This window comes from Lonchura striata, chromosome 5, assembly GCF_046129695.1.
Source record: "Lonchura striata isolate bLonStr1 chromosome 5, bLonStr1.mat, whole genome shotgun sequence".
Taxonomy (NCBI): Eukaryota; Metazoa; Chordata; class Aves; order Passeriformes; family Estrildidae; genus Lonchura; species Lonchura striata.
The window spans coordinates 18,228,436-18,248,148 of NC_134607.1; the positions used below are offsets into that span (position 1 = coordinate 18,228,436).

General features: G+C 42.2%; 1 protein-coding gene across 1 annotated transcript in view; it reads left to right on the top strand.

Annotated features, from left to right (window-relative positions):
• The window catches only part of TMTC1 (transmembrane O-mannosyltransferase targeting cadherins 1), a 134,145-nt gene that overhangs the window by 101,816 nt on the left and 12,616 nt on the right, over nt 1–19,713 (top strand). Inside the window, exons 12-13 of the mRNA XM_031507960.2 lie at nt 7,882–8,025; nt 14,261–14,369. Coding sequence (XP_031363820.2) covers nt 7,882–8,025; nt 14,261–14,369 — 253 coding nt within the window. The remainder of the gene's footprint in view (nt 1–7,881; nt 8,026–14,260; nt 14,370–19,713) is intronic.

Sequence of the window (19,713 nt, forward strand, 5' to 3'; positions counted from 1 at the left end):
TTAGCAGGAAAGATTTTATTTATTTCTATTTAGTGGTGATATTGTTTGACTTAAAATCCTGGTTTTTCTCCTCAACTCTAACTTTTAGGCTTCTACCCCTGCCCAAGTAATGAAAATTCATAAACTGTAATATTGTTTAGTGTGCTACTGGTTGGTTACGTGAATGACATGCTTTTGGATATTGCTGTGGGTTGGGGGTATTTTTCCCTAATGGATATCAAGCTTGAAGAATTCATGAGGCTTTTGCCAATGTACAGATTAAATCTATTCAGCTTCTCTATTTTTTTTTTTTTCCCATTTCTGTTCTGGAGAGGTTTCTCTCAATATCAGGGTGCTCTGCAATTCAGCCTGGGAGGCTCATCCTCCTAAGAGGGTTTGGTGGTGGCAGGGCACCTGTGGGCTGCTCTTCCTTGCTGATGGGCAGAGGGAAAAGCTGATGCCTCAGGTTTTAGCTTTTATATTTTTCAGATTCTGCACTGCTTTAGTGTGTACTTCTGAGCTTCATATTAGGGAATAGTAAGTTCTCTTCACCGAGCAGGGAGACAAAACAATTCCTTCTCAGCTGGGGATCAAGGACAGATGATCCAAATTTCAGGCCCAAGAGCATAAACAGTGGTGGACAAAGACAGAAAAACAAGGATGGAACTATATATGGGCTAAATCTGTAATCAGACAATTAACTCCAATATGCTAATGGACCAGAACTTAAAAAAGTGAGAGACCTCATGACCAGTTGTCCATTTTGGGTCCATCTTGGGTGTAGCCCTGACTGGGCTCTTGTGCTGCCCAAGGTGTATCCATTGAGGCCTTCTAATAAACAACGACTTTATTCTTTAACCCATCTAGCCTCTGTTCTAGGTCAGCCTTCACAAGGCATCAAAGCAATGAAGCCAGGACTTTACTTCCTCCCACAGATCCCTGGCTGTGATTCAGCACTTGCTATTTATACCAAGTCAGCCTCTGGAGATCCCAGGTTAGATCAAGATCCTGCTGTAGGCACTGCTGACAGGGCATGGCCCCACACTGACTTCTTGAGCAGAACATCCCTCAGGAGCTGAGCTGGCCCATACAACCTAACCCACAGCTCTGCTCAGGGATGCCCTTTGAGCCCCCAGCACCAGGCTGGGATGGGATCACTCCCTGTTTTATCCCTGGCATTGTGTCAGGACCCCCTGGCAGCTGAGTGTGTGGAAATGGGCGTGATGTAATACCCAGCTCCGGGCTGTGCTGTGTGCAGCCGGGAGTCTCACTGCTCTGTCACGCTTGCACCGAAGAAGATTATGCCTGAGACTTTCAAAGGAACCTAAAAGCATTAGATCTCTCACTTGCCTGACTTTCAACAGGATTTCCAGGTGCTTTTTTAAATACAAAAAATACCAGCCTGCCACAAACTTTCTGCCAAGCTGAAGGATGTTACCTTTGAGGAAATATTGATGCAACTACTAGAACTCTTCAAGAAAAAATGACTGCTGCTTGATATTGCAGGATCATCTCTCCTTCCTTGAAAGAAATTAAAATGTTGCAAATTGAAAACCTTTTTGAGGAAGGCACAAGATCTGCCATCCACATCTCCATATCAAGTAAACCAGCTCTTGAAACAAGATGCCACACCATCATGAGTCCATGACCTGAGTTATAGCCAGTGCAGAATTGTTCACAGAAGGATCACTGGTCTCAGAATTACATCAAATTGTGTTTTAATTCAACCTGACATAGAGCTTTATTGAAAACTTATATAAATACATGAAAATGAGTGTGATGTAATATTAAAATTGGAAAATTGGCTTGAAATAGTGTGCTGGAGTAAATATAAAATGGGCAGTATTAAAACTTGGCACAGATAGAAATGTTATTCATATAACATTCTTACTTTAGTTGGCAAAACAATGCCAATAATTGCAGTATATATTGGAATGGGCAAAATGTGCCTTAAAAGCAAGTTGCCATGCTGCCAGCAAGTAATTGGGCCTGGGTAATTAAGGCCTGAGTCCTTGTGCTTAATGTGGCTGCAGGGAGCCCCATGGATGCTGAGCATTGTGGTAGGGCTGGACAGGCACCAGGAGAGCCAAGAGTGGCTGTCAGGGAAGTGTTCTCTTGTATGGAGGGGGAGTGGTGAGAGCTCTGGCCCAGGGCTCTTCAGGCTCTCCTCTCCTCTTGCCACAGAGAGGTAACACAGCCTGTTTTTGTCAGGGCAGCACAGTGGGGTGACTTATCACAGCTGCCTCAGTGGTGGCATGGTCCCTGTGAGTGCTAAGTTTAAATAAATTATTTCATCAAAAGATGCATTAACAAAACCCAGGCACGCTAGATCTCTCCAACTGAATAATTTAAGTTTTTATTATTTTTCACTTATTATTTTAATTTATATAAGAAATTAATATGCTTGGACTCCCTTTGAATATTATGCAAGGTGATGCAGATTTTTTTCTTTCTGCTGCTGCTGCCATGGCACGGCTGCTAGGTTAATGATGACCAGAGTTGCTTACAAGTTTTGTAATGGTTATAAGAACCCATGCTGTAAGTCTCTGGGAATGTTCTTTCAGCAGGCTTATTGTCAGCCTTTGGAGAGTGATGAAGGGCTGGGGGCATCAGGAAGAGTCACCCTCATGTGACATCTCAGGGCTGTCCCAGCTCTGAGAAGCGTCTCTGGGCTGCTTTCAATAACCTCTTTTATCTTGCAGTGGTTGTGGGGGGCTGCCCAGACCCCTGAAAGATGACATTACAACTTTTTCCATGCTGTCCATGGTAGTTTTCCAGGCTAATCTCATGCTAGTCTGGCTGCATCCCCTGCTGCTTGCTATCCACACAGCAGTGGCTGTACAAAAACCACATAATGCTCTTAAGAGCAAGTGGATAGTTGTCACACTAATGTCTTCCTCCCCCTGAGTACCCCTGGCACCAGACTAGGCAGGACTGTGAGCAGAGCTTGCCAGTTGTTTAAGTGGTCTCTCTCGATCTGAATTAAAAGAATTAAAATTCCTGGTGGATCACAGGTTGCAGTCATGACAACAAATTTCATCCCTTTCTCTTCTTTCTGTTATTATCTTGTAATTCATGTTTGGCTTCATATGGAGCCAAACAAAGCCCTTCAAATTATTTTTTTTTAAAACCCTAACGTTTCAGGTAATTGCGGCATTAAATGAAAAAGCAGAATAAATGGTCATCAGCGTTTTGACAACTGTATATGTTTTATACCTGGTTTTGTCTTGGGAAACTGGAAATCTCTTGACTGTGCAAGTCAGTAGGGCTTTTGTTCAGTGGTGTTAGAGGGAATTTTGCTAACCTAAAAGAAGTGGGGATAATTACTAACAGGAGTTCTTGTGCAGTCTATACCTGTAATAGTTAAAGGGAAGGCTGCTGAAATTTATTCTGACAATTGCAGATACAGCATTGGAGAAACCATTTGAATTATTCATTCTACAACAAGGAAACAACCCACTTGTCTTCTCTTTAGAAATGAAATCTCCATCTACTTTAAAATATACTTTTATGGGTTGCTTTCCCATAATTTTGCTATTTCAAGACCTCTAGTATAATTATCCTTGAATGTAGATTTTTAAAGAAAATTATCCTGATTTATAAAGGAAAGGATAAACTGATTCCTTACATTAGCTGCTACTTGTAGAATACGTTTAATGAAATTCAGTTTTCTTTCATAAATAATGCAGCACTTGCATTTGATTAGGTGAAGCCTAGAGGAATTTCTACCTAATCAGATGCATAGCAAGAAGGATATTGCCTGCAGACTCTTACCATTATCAGTGGTGGTGGCAAGGAAAATACAGCCCTATATATGTCCAGATAGAAAGTTTTGTTTCTTAAGAGAAGTTGCAAAAGAAGCTTGATATGTTCCAACAGTTGATCTCTTGCATCTCAGTGTCTTCAGAGTAATGGTTTATAAAATAAAGTCTGGATTCTGAGTATTGTCATAATTGTGGCACGAAGAGACTCTGGGTTAATTGGACACCTTCCTGCCTTGGTATGTGCTTCTAACCCTTCTAAGAAGTAAATACATTCTTCATATGAATGAAAAATGGGGAAGAGATAATGTTTGTGTTAGAGAACTTACAATCAAAATAAGTTAAAGCTGAATATCAGGATTCATTGAGATCAATTCCAGAAGTCTTGATAAACAGCACAAATCTCTTGATGACTTCAAAACAGGAGAAGTACATGTGTCTCCCTCCACTACAACAACAATTCACCTGCAGCAAAATCAAACAAGTTTGGTGTATCTGAAAATCTTGCAGAACCATTTGGAAAGTCCTTGAGTAAATGTTGCTTTGTTTGGTAACTTGTGATCAAGTTTTATGCTCCTGTGTAAATCCTGCCACAAGACTGTTCTGCTGTGTTTTTGTTCCCAGGGAACTGTTAGCAGCAGTGGGTGTGCCTGAACAAAGGGTAGTTTCAATAGGGCTTCTAGTGCTTTATTCAACATCCATATGAATAAATAAAAAAATTATCTGGTCCACGTTCTCTAGCCCTGAGGTCAGCTGGCATAAATTGACCTGGAAGTATTTAGTAAATGTTTGTATCCTCTGAGAGACAGTGGCCAAGTCCAAGTTAGCCTTTGGGACCGAACCCTGATGTGGAGTCAGGCCTGGACCACTCCTGGGAACTATTTGACAGTGGTGTGAAAGCACCATAAACAGAAAGAGGACAGGTTTAGATGGGATTTTAGGAAGAAATTCTTTACTGTGAGAATGTTCAGGCACTGGAACACATTGTTCTTAGAAACTGTGGATGCCCCATTCCTGAAAGTGTCCAAGGCCTTGTTGGATGGGGCTTTGAATAACCTGGTCTAGTAGGAGGATGGGCATTGCCCATAGTGGATGGGCATTAGAAGAGATGGTTTTTGAGGTCCTTCACATCCCAAAACATTCAGTGATTCAATGATTCTGTAACAGCATGGATGGTCATGAGCTGAGACTCTGGCTCTGGTTACCTTACCAGAGTTAATTCTCTCTTAGGCTTGGTTGTTCTGCTGAACTCTGTTCAGTGGCAGCTTGCTCTGCCACCATAACAAAGTAATATTCCAAATAAAATATCTGGAGAGAAATATAAGAGCTGAACCCTAGCAGCAAAGTGCAACACCACCACCATATCTCACTGTGGTCAGCATATCTCATAACGTTTGTTCAGACATGTAAAATTGCAGATCTCATAAGTTCTTCAGGCCAGATGCTAAGCAGGTAATTTATGTTTGTTGAGGTTCTGGGTTTTCACTTAGATTTCTTGGAAAGGGCAATGAGATGTAATGAATAAATGTAAAATACAAGAAATAGAGCCCAGGATACATGGGAGATGTGTTTGCATCCTGTGATTTGCTGTTGAGAGGTTTTAGCACTGAGCTCAGAAGTGTATTTATGGAGCTGCTGGTCAGAACTATGCAATTTAAAGGTGAAATCCATTCCCTGTTTTAATCTTGAGTTTTCATTCCACTCCACATTGGTGCAAGCAAATCTTCTGGGCCTAAAATGCCATAGGAGCACTAAAGGCCAAGAACAGAATTAATTTCTGAAAGTTTGACAGAAAAACCATCAGGTTTAGGGCTGTAAAATGTTAATACGTTCCTGACTTTCCCAAGAATTGTCTGAAATCCTTTTGCCCACTCGTAACTCAAGTGACTTCATGTCAAATATTGGAACTGTTTTATGTGTGAGTACTGACAGAAGTAGAGCACACTTTTATCATAGCCATCTGGTAAAAGAGGCTGAAAAAAATTAACTCCCAGACCTTTTTCTTGGTCCAAAACAATGTCAAAATCATTTGGAGGAAATATGAAACAAGACTGAGCCCATGGTCATTTGCCCTAAGATGTTCTTTGTTTAAGATTCTGGTCAAGGTATCACAGAGCTTCACCCCAAGTGCTGAAGAGCAAGCCAGCTTGGCCCTCCCCTCCTGTTGCTCTGGAAAGCATTTCTCCCAACCTGCTTTACCTGGGGACACTTAGACTAAATGACAAATGGATTTGAGAGCCAAGGTCAAGACTCCATACTATACCCCCATCATCATCTTTTCTTTTACTGATGCTTCTCCAAGCACAGGAAGCCTCTCACGCCCCAAAATGCATCAGGCTCACTGGGGAGCTTCAGTGATGGAAAGAGATGCTGTTCCTGTGTTAACTGCGGCTCTCACCACAAATTCCCTACTCTTTGCTCCTCTGTGACAAGTTCAGCTAGGGGTCTCTTCACAAGTCACTTGAGCAGTGAATGCAGGAGGTGGGGGTGAGTGTGGACACTGGGCAGTGCCACCTGAGGACTTGCAGCAGAAGTGGTGACCTCTGAGAGACGGGCTGCTCACCCATGTGGGAAGAATTTTGGCACTCTTTAGTCATTATTTGCTATGAGTGATGGTCACTACATTTGTCTTTTATTTTTATAACAGGCCAGTTTTTAGAAAACACATGGCTACATCCCTGAGCAATTTCTCCACAAATGTGGGACTTTGCAGTCCTTGTTTGCTAGGTGAGAAAAGGACTTTGGGCTTTTCTCTTACTTAATGGTAGGAAACATCCTGATTTTGTTAGTGGTTCATGCCCATTTATCCCAGAGTTCCCTTAAATGCTTCCAGTTTCACCACCAAATAAGACCTTGCCAAAATAATTTATGAGCTGTGGAGTAAAAATGTGACTGATACAAATGTTGCAGCAGTGTATAAAATGCTAAATTATTCATGGTACTTAAGCACAGAAAATCCTAGGGCTGAACTGACATAGTGAAAAACTCCAGGCAAAAAAAAAAAAAAAACAAAACAAAAAAAAACCACAGTGGAAAGTCTTGGATTAAAAACAATTGCAAACTTTAGTCAGGCTATATAGATTCTTAATCCCTTCTACCTTTAAATGGCCCTTCTCATGCTGTACCCTTTGGTTTCATAGGCAACTTCTTTTAATGTCATTTTCCACATCCCTTTCCTATGATCAGGGACCTGAGGCAAAGAACTGTCAGATGACTTGGCCTCAGAGCCTGAGAGCTTCTCACAGCTGGTCTCCAAGGACTTCTGTGGGTGTCTGTCAAAAATGTATTTCCTTATTATAATGACCCTCAGTTTTCACCTGCCTATCACACAAAGAGCCCTGGATCACTTCCACCTCTGGAGTTTTCTGGTGAAAGACCTACAAACTGAAATATTAATGTAGGAGCACAACTTTGAGAATTTAAACTACTGAATGGACCATGACCTGCTGCCTAATTTGTGGAGAATTTTAACAGAGATGCATTGAGCTCAATAATGTAATCTTGTAACTGAAGCAAGCAGATGTGAAGATCAACAGGTCAGATAAAAGGAGAGCTGCACTGAACCAAATGTTACAAGAAGCTTAGAGAATTCATACTGTTAAACAGATTGGTTCCTGATTATTTTATCATTTTGCTTGGTCCTGAAAGCATTATTCAACAGCTGATTTCAGGTTTCCTTTTTCACTTTTTTATCAGTTTTATTGTGGAAAAAAAAAATCAAAAACCCAACAAATAATTTTAAATGTATTCTGTGATATCAAAATGTATTTCCATTGGAGACATTTTTTGACAAGGCATTTCTTGCTTGTTGTAAAAGCATTTTGAATAAAAACATTTGGGCTGCTTTAGTCACTATGCCTTTTGCTTGAAGGGTACAATAGGTTTTCAGTTTGTTCAATTTCAAACATTTGTTTCCAAATGTTCCATTTTGCCCTGGAGATATATAGGAACCATAGGAGAAGATCTGATTTGCAATCTCTTTGTGAGTTGAAAAGGGCCTTCAGGATCCCGTCTGACCTGCAGCAAATTAAGGGAAAACAGGGTTTTTTGGCTGACATGAGTACCAAATAGCATTATTGGCAGAGTCGGTGGCATCAGCTTTATTTGTCAATTAATGAGCTTGATATTTCATTTTTGCCAGGCTGTACCCTCGTCACGCAAGTGCCCTCAACAACCTGGGGACGTTGACCAAAGATGTGGTGGAGGCCAAGGACTACTACAGACGGGCCCTTCAGCTGAACCCTCAGCACAATCGAGCTCTCTTCAACCTCGGCAACCTGCTCAAGTAAGTTGAGTGCAGGTGTGGCACCAAGAAAATTCACATTGCCCCTACACACATCACCAAAGTAGTTGTTTTCTGCCAGCTGGTGAAGCAATGGTGTAATTTCTTAGTGCCATCCAAAAGTGCTGGCACGAAGGTGAGGCTTACTTTGGATATCCCTGTGCTTTGTGCCACATCACTCCAGGTGCTGTTCACGAGTGTGTTCCAGTTGTAGGAAATTCATTTGTTCCGAAACAGGCATCAGAAATGAGTTGCCTACACCCAGCCACACACCTGAGATCCCCCATCCTGGTGGAGATTTATGAACATTTCCAGGAGAGGAAGCTGTATTGTTCAAAGGTAGGCATCAGATGCCGAGCTAATAAATAACACATATCAAAAAAATCCCTCTCTTCAAGTTCCCACTTCTCATTAGCTGTATGGGAAGTTATAGTTTAGGCATAAGCAGCTTGTGCTGAGATGCTCAGAGCTGCAGAGAGTTCATTCTCTTGCAGAGCAGGTAGGTCTGGATTTGAGGGGATGATGGTTAAAAACAAGCTGATGAGCTCATTATTTCACTCATTGTTGTTTAGAGTGTCAGCCTTTAGCAAGGAGAATACCAGACAATCATAATCATGCAAATTAATTTTACTAACCACATCTAAAGACTAAACTTAGATCTGTACAAGAAGCCAGTATGATAAGATCTGCAAAAGGTTCAATTAAGAAAAGGAAAAGATCTCTGTTTAGCACCAGCACAAAGGTCCTTGGTTTTGTGAGGATATTGTGGTGTATTTGCTGACAGAACTGCATAAACTACAGCAGCAAAAGTACATTTTTTCTGATATGAACTGTCCTTATTTTGCAGATAATAGGTCTGGGTAAATCTTTTAAAGCAGACAGTGCTGGTTAAACCATGACAGGCTTAATGTGGGACTGGTTTTAAAGTGGTACTCTGTCATTAAAACTTGGTCTTTCTGATCCTGAAATCTAACTTCAAGTGTGGATTTATATAAAGGATATTAAGTGGGCTGCTGAATTTCTACCTGGTCTGTTGAGCACCAGAGAAATTATCAGAATATTACAAGTAAACCTATTGGTTTGAGGTTAGAATATGAGAAATGAGTAATCTTAAATAGAAAATAGGTAAGTACTTTACTGGGAATATAAGGAAGGAAAGTGGTACAGTCTTGTTACAAGAGAAGAAAAAGGTCTTTGCATTATTCATCAAATTCGTTTGATTGAAATTAATTTTAGGTGGCAATGGTGTTTAAAAATACATATTGTCTTTTAAATTCATCATATGTACCTTAGTTATTATTCTCTGTTACATTTTAGGTTTTTTTAAAATATAAAATATTAGTACAAAAGGATCTAAGCTAGAAGAAGCACCAGGACATTCCATGTCAATTATGCTTAAATCTGGCCTGTCAAAGGGATCTTATGACCCAGCAGATGAATGAAAACTGGACTTGTTGCACTGGAAAAGCACAAAGGAAACATGTAGGGAAAATGTCTTAGAAATGCTGCTTGTTTTCTGTGCAATTTGTCATGTTTTTCACATTGTGATACTTAAGATATTGTGTGTCCTGCTGAATCGTATGTGCTCTGCATCCTTCTGTGGTGCCACATTTTGCAGTATGTTAAATGTGTGCGATGCTTGTGCTAAACTTGTCAAAAGCAAGCACTAAGGATCCTCCTGCCCTTTTCCCACATCCATTTGCTCCCATTTTCTAAACTTCCTTTAGGCTTTCAAAACAATGTAGTACATCTGGATACAGCAGTACTATTAATTGTATTGGAAGCTTTAAAAAACTTGCCAAAAATAGTTTGAGTTCACAGTGCAGGAACTAAAGCAGGTGCTGTGTGGGCAGATCCTATATGAGTGTCTCCCCTAAAATAGGATCCCAAACCCTTTGGCCAGCACCTTTCCTAGATGATCCAACAGCTTAGCAAAGAACATCAGCCATGCTGGAGCTTGAGGTAACATGTGAGATGACCAGACAGGTACAAGGCAGAGATTTCATATTTCCCCTTCCTACAATGATATCTTTATTTGTATTGTCTACCTGTGTCTACAATTATACTTTCATAGACATATATAAATGTGCATATATATGGCAGCCAGTATTTTGCAGACACTAAATGCTAGTATAATATGGGTAATAAATGAAATAAAATGGAAATCTGCAGAATATGACAGACAGATATTACTTTCTGGCTGTGTTATGAGACATTATGAAGTGTCTTTTGATTTTTAAACCTATGTCAGAGAGAAGATAAATGGTCAAGCAATAAAAGCATTTTCTGTCCTCTTTACAAAGGCTTCAGAGCATGAGGCAGATCAGGAGGAGACAGATGTGCAACACTTAAGCATGTCCAGTAACAGTACTGCTTGTACTGGGATATAGAATGAAATTGTCTGGCATGGGGAACTCCCAGTTGAATTCTGCTGAGTTCCTTGTACCCATCCCTGCTCATAGTATGCTAATCTGAAAGCAGATACTAGATTTCATCTCCTCTGCAGTACTGAGAGAAGGGAAGTCTGGGATTTTGGAAGGATGGATTTGTCATTCCCATGTGGGAATCTGCCTTTCATTATTCCATGCAAATAAACTATTTAACATCCATTGCTTGTGATTTAAACTTGAGTAAAAACTGTTTTGAGGACACAGGGTGGAAATTTATAAGTTATTTTCTGTGGAAGTTGTAGATGAAAAATGATGTTTCCATTTTCTGTTTGCACATAAAGAAGACAGCTATGTGCCAGAAGATGAATGTTCTCAGGAAGTATTACAGGGTAGTGGCTGAATAAGCCTCTGGTTTTGTTTACATATGCTAAAATAAAGTTGTATGTCATCATTTTCGTGCCTAATACAAATACTGGAGAGCAGATAAGTAAACAATGCCGACAGATATCTTACTTAAAATAGATGTAAAAGATGGTCTACCTAAAAGTAAGAAATCTCTCTGCTTTCATGGTCTGTGTGATCAGTGTCACAGAGCAGCCTGATGCTGCTTTCTTGTGTTTTGAGTATTTGACCCCTCTGTATAAATTCAGGTTCGTTGAGATATAGATAAATATTGTTCAGAGTGCCTCATGGATTTATAGGCTATGGGTATTTCTGTAAAGAGACAAGAAATAATATATTATAAACATCTGAAATAAATATCAGTCTCAGCTTTCTGTTGCAGGAAGAATGGACAAGACCTTCTTATATGTGGTACTGTATCAATCCATACCTAAAGCACTGCAATATCCAGTACACTGTTCCTTATGAAGAAAGGCCTCACATGCTTTGAGAGGGGAAAATGAAATGCCTAGAAACAATCTCCAATGAATTTTGAGTTTACTTAAAGGACTGATTTTCTTCTGGATGTGAAGAAACGTACAATATGTCCTGAGTGTTTGTTGTTGTGATTTAGTCCCAGTTGAGCAAACCCATTTATTCAGAAGAGGAAGGACTGTCTGCCCTCTGTGATACAGGCTTCTGGATGTGAGTGTGCTGACCCAGGCTTGTGGAACTGTCTGGAGATGCTGAAAAACATCAGACAGAAATTACATGTATTGAGATTTAAGACCTTTTAACTAGTGAAACGTTCCTTCCTTTCCTTCAGAAGCAAACTGAGTGGTGAGGTTCAGTGATAGTGCATCCAGGATACTCTGTGTCTCATGAAGTGGTGCAATTGTCCCTCAGTATCACAGTACACATTGGAGATTCTGGTTAAAAACCCCCACAAATTAGGGCAGTCTAATTTTTGCAGTAGATGGGAAAAAAAAACCAGAAAAACTTAGGTTATTATTATAACCTAGCATCTCTAGAGATAATTTAGAGATCAAGCTAGCTGCTGAGAGAAGTCTGATTGGATCAGATTGTTCAGGGCTGTGTCCAGCTGAATCTTGGATCCCTCCAAGGACAGAGATGCCACAGTCTCTCTCTGTGACCTGTTCCAGTGTTTGAACACCCTTGTGGTGAAAAATGCTTTTCCTGATATCTAATCAGGATGTCCCATGTTCCTACTCTGGCATCTGTTGCCTCTTGTCCTGTCATTGTGCACCTCTACAAGAGTTTGGCTCTGGCTTTTCTGTATCCTTGTAAATATTTGTTCATAACAGTTGTGGAGCCTTTGTTGATTTCTGTGTTTCTGGCTTTAATACAGTCTAAATAACTTCACAAAATAAAAGATGAAAGATACCAAGTAGCTTAGAGCACTAATTCCCAGGTTGCTCTTTGTTGCATGTGAAATTTGCTCCTGTGCTAACAGCCCTGTGCATTACCAGACTTTTTGGCAGGGTGGTTTAACCTGCTGCTTCTCCAACTTGCAAAAATATGAGAGAGATGCTCTCAGTGGAAAGAGTTGTTCTTTGGTCTCAGCTTGAGCATGCTGATTATAGAGGCAAGGCTGTGAGCTCAGGTGGGAGAGGGAGTCAAGAGAGAGCATTATAAAAGAGGGTAATTTGGGTAAAAAGTTGGAATAAGTGGTCACAGATTGTTCCTGTCAGTTGAATTTGTTATTCTCGCTATCACAGTGAAGATGTACATTACCTAACTATTCCTGCTCCAGATCCCCAGTTTATGGTAAGTTAGTGTATTGGACTGTTCTTTCAATTCTTTGTGCTCTCCCAAATTGCAGGAGATTTTTTTATGAGATGGCCTTGATCTTGCAAAGTGTTGGCCTTGAGCCAGGAAAGCACTTCAACCAGTAATTAATTTTCAACTTGCAAGCATAAACGTTAAGTACACGTTCAAGTGCTTGGCCAGAGCACTTGGTATCTTGCAGGCCTAAGCCCTCTGAGAAACTACTGGATCTGCTTTTTTTTAATGTAATCCAGTCTGTCACATAAAAAGATGCCATAATCTTTCCCTCTTTACCCTGACTTTCAGGAGATAAACATTGCTGTTGGATCAAATGGAGAAAAAAAGAGGCCATTTTGGAATAAAAGAGTAATTAAGAGGGCTGCCCCATGTTCAGAGTGAATGCTTGTGGTTAATGGGAACTTTTACTGCTGTTGAGTGGATCACTTAATCCTTTTATTTCTGTAGCGGGCATTTCCTACATTTTCTGCCAAACATCAATACCTTTATTAAGCAGTCATCTGGTTTTGATTTATACAAATGTGTCATGAAACTTCAGCCAAGGGATCCTAAAGTTTTATAAATTGACAAGCTAGCTAGACTTTAATTAGTGTAGGAGAAAAGTGGTTCTTTATTTGTTTTTGCTTCATTCATGTAATTTATATGGAACACCAGTGGAAGAAGAAAAAGACTAGCACAACTGGTTTTACTTAGCTTAATGCACAGGCAAAATATTCTTCCAGTTACACAACTAGAAAGGGAAAAAATCTGCAAAGCCACATATATTATCAGCTGAAATTTGCACCTTATAAACAAGATCTGGTTACTTGACCGTGCCACTCAGATGAAATCTAAGGCCAAAGCAGCAAGGTGTTCACATATTTTCTGTTTCCCCAGAGCCCTTTGTTTCTTTTTCTAAGCCCTCCTATTCATATTCTTTGTACGCCCAGCACAAGGAAAATGTTGTTTCAGCCCAGCTAAACATCCTTAGATATTTGTTCAAGAAACCTTCTCATTTTTCAAAAGGGGAGAAATTGTAGTTCAAATAAATAAACATCCCAAGATTTTTGTTAGGGAAACCTTTTCCATTTTCCATAGCAATAAATGCAGAGCAACGCTGGGAAAAATCTAGCTCATCAGCACAGCCACCTCTCAGCTATCTCTGTTCATAATCCTTAGGATCTGAAGGACAGAACTCCACCAGCCTAATGTTCGACTTGCTAAGGAATTATTTAGAGATCCCAGGCAGATTTAACTTGGAGATATTTTAATTTCAAAATAATGATGTTGCAAGTGGATCTGTAAGAGCACTTGTCCAGGAACATGCAGAGACTCTTCAAGGTTTTAGTAAAGGAAATGAAGGGTTACAGTATCTCCAGACTACTGAAGTGAGAGGGAACATCCTGTTCCCAGATCAGAGTGCCTCCATCCTTTCCGTGCCCTCCCTTCAGATACTTAATTGTATTAATTCATTAAAGCCTCTGTCCTCCCAGCTGCTGGAGACTGTGGAAATGCTGGGTGCTCACATTGTGGAGAGGAGGCGTGAATGAATCATTTAGCCTTTGTTGAAAAGGGCAAGCCGGGCACTTCCACGTCTCTTTAAAGTAGTTAATCAGTGGGATAACCTAAACATGTGCTTACAGGAATATTCCTTTCTGGCTTTTTTCCCCTCCTTCCTGCAGGTCCCAAGGAAAGAAGGAGGAAGCTGTACTCTTGCTGCGGGACTCCATTAAGTACGGCCCAGAGTTTGCAGATGCTTACTCAAGCCTTGCCTCACTGTTGGCTGAACAGGTAACAGGGACAGCTTGGGTCCTGTGCCTTGGTGTGCATGCACTGCTGCCACCAGCACCTCCTGCACCTCCCACCCCTGCACTGCTGCCACCAGCACCTCCTGCACCTCCCACCCCTGCACTGCTGCCACCAGCACCTCCTGCACCTCCTGCATCTCCCACCCCTGCACTGCTGCCACAGCCCCAGCACCTCCTGCACCTCCCACCCCTGCACTGCTGCCACCAGCACCTCCTGCACCTCCTGCACCTCCCACCCCTGCACTGCTGCCACCAGCACCTCCTGCATCTCCCACCCCTGCACTGCTGCCACAGCCCCAGCACCTCCTGCACCTCCCACCCCTGCACTGATGCCACCAGCACCTCCTGCACCTCCCACCCCTGCACTGCTGCCACCAGCACCTCCTGCACCTCCTGCACCTCCCACCCCTGCACTGCTGCCACCAGCACCTCCTGCACCTCCTGCACCTCCCACCCCTGCACTGCTGCCACAGCCCCAGTGCCTCCTGCACCTCCCACCCATGCCTCACTCACACCTGGTGGCAGGCGTGGGTCCACGCTGTCTGCACAGAGCTCTCGGGCTGTTCTACAGATGGCTTTTCCAGGATGGGAGGCAACTCATGCACAGTGAGTAATTACACCCACATGGTGTGGCTCTGAATTAAATCACTGCTGAAGTTGTGAGTAAATCCCCTCCCTGCCTCTGTGGAGAAGTCTTAATCCATCGCACCTTGGATGTTGTGACAGCAGGAGAGGCGAGCGCTTCCCCTCATACACACACCCACACAGATAACCTTGAGATTGCACAATAAATCATCTGGAGCTGGGGACTGTCAGACTCCAGGTGGCTTCTGCAGCCCAGATTCTGCCCCTTGCACACACACACACACACACACACACACACACACAGGGTACAGCCCCTGATCACCGTGGTAGAAGATCACGAGCAGGGAAATGGGTAGGCTCCCTGGCTCTATGTTGCTTTTAATGAGAGGCTGTTCAATATTTTATTTAACCTCAGGTTGCTCAGGTGCCTCCAGGCCTTATTTGCTCTGTGTGGCCCAGGCTGTGCTCTGGAGGCAGGATTACTCATTTCCCCTCAGGCCTGTTCCCCACGCTCATTACTCAGGCTCTCCCTACTGGCTGTAGTTAGATAATTTATTTCTACAACGTCCCTGTGAGGTGAAATATTCTCCCTACAGAGGAAAAGAGAACTTGAGGCACGAAATCCTTGGGTTCAGAAGGAGCCATGAGGCGTGAGTGCCCACGCTGGGACACCGAGCTCTCCTTCCCTCCACACCTGCAGCAGCAGACGAGGGATGCTGTGCTGTGTGCTGTGGTCCCACTCTGGGGCTGCGGGGGTGGATGACAAGGTCCCTGTAACTGCACAGCTCCAGCACACCTCTGCAAATCTTTTGAAAACTGATTTTTTTTTTTTTCTCCTTCAGTTTTCAGATCTAATTGTTCCATAGCATGGGGTGCTGAAGCTTTTTTAAACAGTTACTGATTATAAATACAGACAAAGCAAAATGGTATCTTTTGCTGTTCTCCATTATTCTGGTTAGTGAAATCTTCTCTATGTAAGGGAAGGGGATGAATTTCAGCAAAACCATAGGCAGAGGTCTTGTTTAATCTTCTTTAAGGATGTAGCCACTCTGCGAAACTCACCTATGGTGTATAGGAATTTCTGAAAGATGTTCTTTTTTAATTTTCCCTTTTAAGAAAATTTCAAATATTATCAATATTATCTGCACAGATCTCAAAATATAGTGTATGAATTTAAAGATGAGCCTTGTTGAACGGTAGCTGTGCTTTGAATAAGCCCATCAATGAAGAGTCTTCTGCAAGTACAGGAAATGAGTCCTCTGCAGTATTATCTGGTTTTAATATTAATTGAAATTATTAATTAGAACAATCAATTGCAAGGTCAGCAGAGCAATAAAACCACTGTAGAGTCCTGAGACCTTCTGCCCAAAGCAAATACCATTTAGGAAGTCCAGCAATAATTCGCCTCTCTTATATATGGATTGTTCATCCTCTTGTGACTTGAGTAAGTGGTAGGCAAAAAAGATAATACAATTTTCTCAGAAAACAGTGATTTTTTTGCAGACTTTTAACACTTTCTCATGTTCAGCCATAGCAGATACCTACTTGATTCTGCACCTCCTGCATCACACATTCATCCTAGTGACCACAGCAGGGTCTGTCCTACAATACCTGCTGCTGCTCATGGCTGGGAGCTGCAGAATCACACCCTCCAGGGGTAGAGGCAGATGTTTTACCATCTTCAGCCCAAAGGATGATGACAGGAGCTCATTTTTTCAGTTTTGGGTTTTCCTCTGAGCAATAGAAGTATTTTTGTGTCTCCTTGTGGCCCAGAGCCTGTGTGATAGCTGCAGGGGTATCTGTGAGGCCAGGCAGTTACAGGATGGCATCCCAGGGGAGCTTTGGGGAAGGCACCATTGGGTCCCTCTTGCTGGGATGTGATAGAAAGGGATGTGGTAAAAGTGCCATGTTAAAATAACTTGCGTGAGATGACCGTGCCCATGAGAACTTCTGCTTCCCCAGCTTTGCTCCAAGGCTAAAAGGGAAATGTATGGACACAGTGAAATAGTGCCAGGATTGCCTTGGTCAGTCCTGCTCAGCGTGTCCCCCCATATTAAAGAGGATGAATCTGAAATAGGTTACTTCCCTTCTATGCCTATAAAAAGTGGTGCTAAGAGGAATGTTTCAGATGCCAGGGAATTAACCTGTAACTTGATGTAATTGCCCTTTCCTCTCCTTGATAGCTGATTCTGAAGCCGGAGCTGACAAAAATCCACTGCTGTATTGTATAGCACAGTTTGGCTTGTTTGTGCCTTTTATAAATGCTTGCCCTTCTGTCTGCTTTTTCTGCTTGGAATTGTAACTCAGTTGCAATGTATTGCAGTTTTCCTTGATTTCTGTGATCACTGCAGTCATGTTGGTAACAAAAATCAAACATTTTTGCTGCCTGTTTTCACAACATTCTAACACTGCTTCCCCACAGTTTCCCATCTTCCCAGCTTCAGTTTCATCCATCTTTTTGTGCTACTTGGTTGCTCTTTTCAGGCCCTAGCTTCAACTGATTCTGTGTATGTGTTTTTCTTAGAAAAAGAAATTTTTTAACCCACTTAGCTGCAGAGGAGAGCCTACTCAGGCATAACCAAACTGAAAAACTGAGCCTTATGAAAAACAGACCTAAAACCCTGGAGTTCAACTGAAAGATTCTCATATGCACAATTTTTTTAATATCATAAAAATCTCATACATTTTTTATGCCAGTCTTCTGAGTTTTGTGAGGTTGATGAATGTTTCATGAAGGTCTGGGAGTGGCATTATTAAGTGTTAATGAGAATCAAGCCTTGATGAACTTGGAGCTCTATTTCTGCTAAGAAGAGGAGAGGCTGTGAGGAGGAAAAGCTCTGGCAGGAATAACAGGTTCCACCCTTGCCACTTTCTGACTGTGCTTTTAATGCAAATACTTTGTTAGACTGGGCAATGAGCCTGAGGCCTGCAGGGTCAGGATGTTAGGTGCCAAAAAAGCAATGCAACCACCATAAAAGTGCTAGAAGTGCTCAATATTTGTGAATGTTTTGACATGGAACACTCTAATCCAGTTTAACACAGCCCTTCCTTGCCTTAAAAATTTGGTTTATGATCAGTAAATAAAATAAGCTGACATATGTGCATACAAAGCTGCATTCATTGGCTGAAAATTAAAGGCAGAGGAAAAGAAAGTAAGACATAAATCTTGGGAAATATGCATAAAAATTGCTCTTCAATTTATTAAATTCTGATGATCACTACACTTTTCCTGACTCTGCAGAATAATGTTGTCAAATTCACATAAATTTATCCAAAACTTCAAAAGTTAAGCACTTTTTAAAAACGTGTTTCTGTGCTTTATTGCACACTTATCTTTTTTGCTGGCTGACCTTTATCATGTAAATGTGAAGAGACTTTACTGTGGCAAGCTGTGTGATTCTGCGATCAAGTCATCCTCTTCCAGTGCAATTTATTCCAGCTCTCTGGTTCTGAAATAGGAGGTGAGAAAAGAGTCCTCACATTAAGCAGCTGTGGAGCAAAAGCTGCTGTCAGGTACAGATTTTAAATCCAGGGAAAGCCCAGGGGGCTCAGCCATTTGCAGGCTTTGAGGAGAGTCCATAGCTGGGAGTGGACCAGCCTCTTACTTCAGTGTGGATTCAGTCCTGAGCATGGAAGCTCCAGGCCTTCCTCAGTGAAGAGCCACTTGGCTGAGTTTCCTTTCCTGGGAGGCTGTGGAGTTCGTTGCTGTAGGGCTGTGCTGCTCAGTGGAAGGAGAAGAATTGAGAGAAGCATCCTTGGTGCTGGAGGCTCACCTCACACCCTTCTGCACTGTGCTTGTCTCTTCTGTTCTCAGCCTCCTTCCACAAACACAGCCCACAGCCAGGCTCTGGGAGTAGGGTGAGCATGCAGGCAGTGAGCACACATGGTCTGACTGGAGGGAAGTGGAAACCTTTTTAAGTTGCTCTTTGATCCAAAGGAAAAACCTGATTGTTGTTTCAGGACCAGGCTGCCCATAGCTCAGGCTAGACAGAACCCAGCCAGTAGGATGCTGTCTGTAGGCAGGGTGTTCCCAAGAAAAAGATCTATATTTTCTAGAAATGTTCAGCATCAGCAAACCTCCCTGAAATCTATGCAAAATAAGAGCTAAGTGCATGTGGGGAATCAGCACGGTGGTGTGTCTCATCAGTCCCACTGAACTCCACCTCACACACTGACAGCTCCCGGTTTTTATCTGAATCTGTCCAATTTCCCTGCTCTTTCACCACCCTCCATCTTTCTCCAGCTTCCTTTATCCCCCTGCACTTTCTCCCTAGCCATCAACACAGCAGGCTTTCATTCCTTATATTTTCCTCACTACTTAAGGAAAGAACAACAGAGCTCCAGAGGGGAAAAGTTAGCCAGTGAGATGCTCATTAAACAAATACATTGGAACATATCTGCTCCCAGAGAACAGATATTTCTCAACAGAACCAACCCAATCCCTGTTGCTGTGTTTTTCCTGGCTGGGCATGTGCCCAGCTGGGGGCTCACTGGCACTGCACAGGCACCACCTTTTCCAGGCGTTCCACAGGTGGCAAAGGCATGGGGGAAAGCTGTCTGAACTGCTCTGGGATACCAGATGGCAGCTATAGCACATCCATGCCATGGGGTAAAATTTTGGCCTCTTGGAAGGTGGGGTGGGTGTGGACTCCCCAAGCTTCCTGTGCAGCAAGGGAGCTGTCACAGAATGCAGGTGTGCAGCAAATGGTGCTGACAACTTTTCTGCCATGGCTAAGAAATCT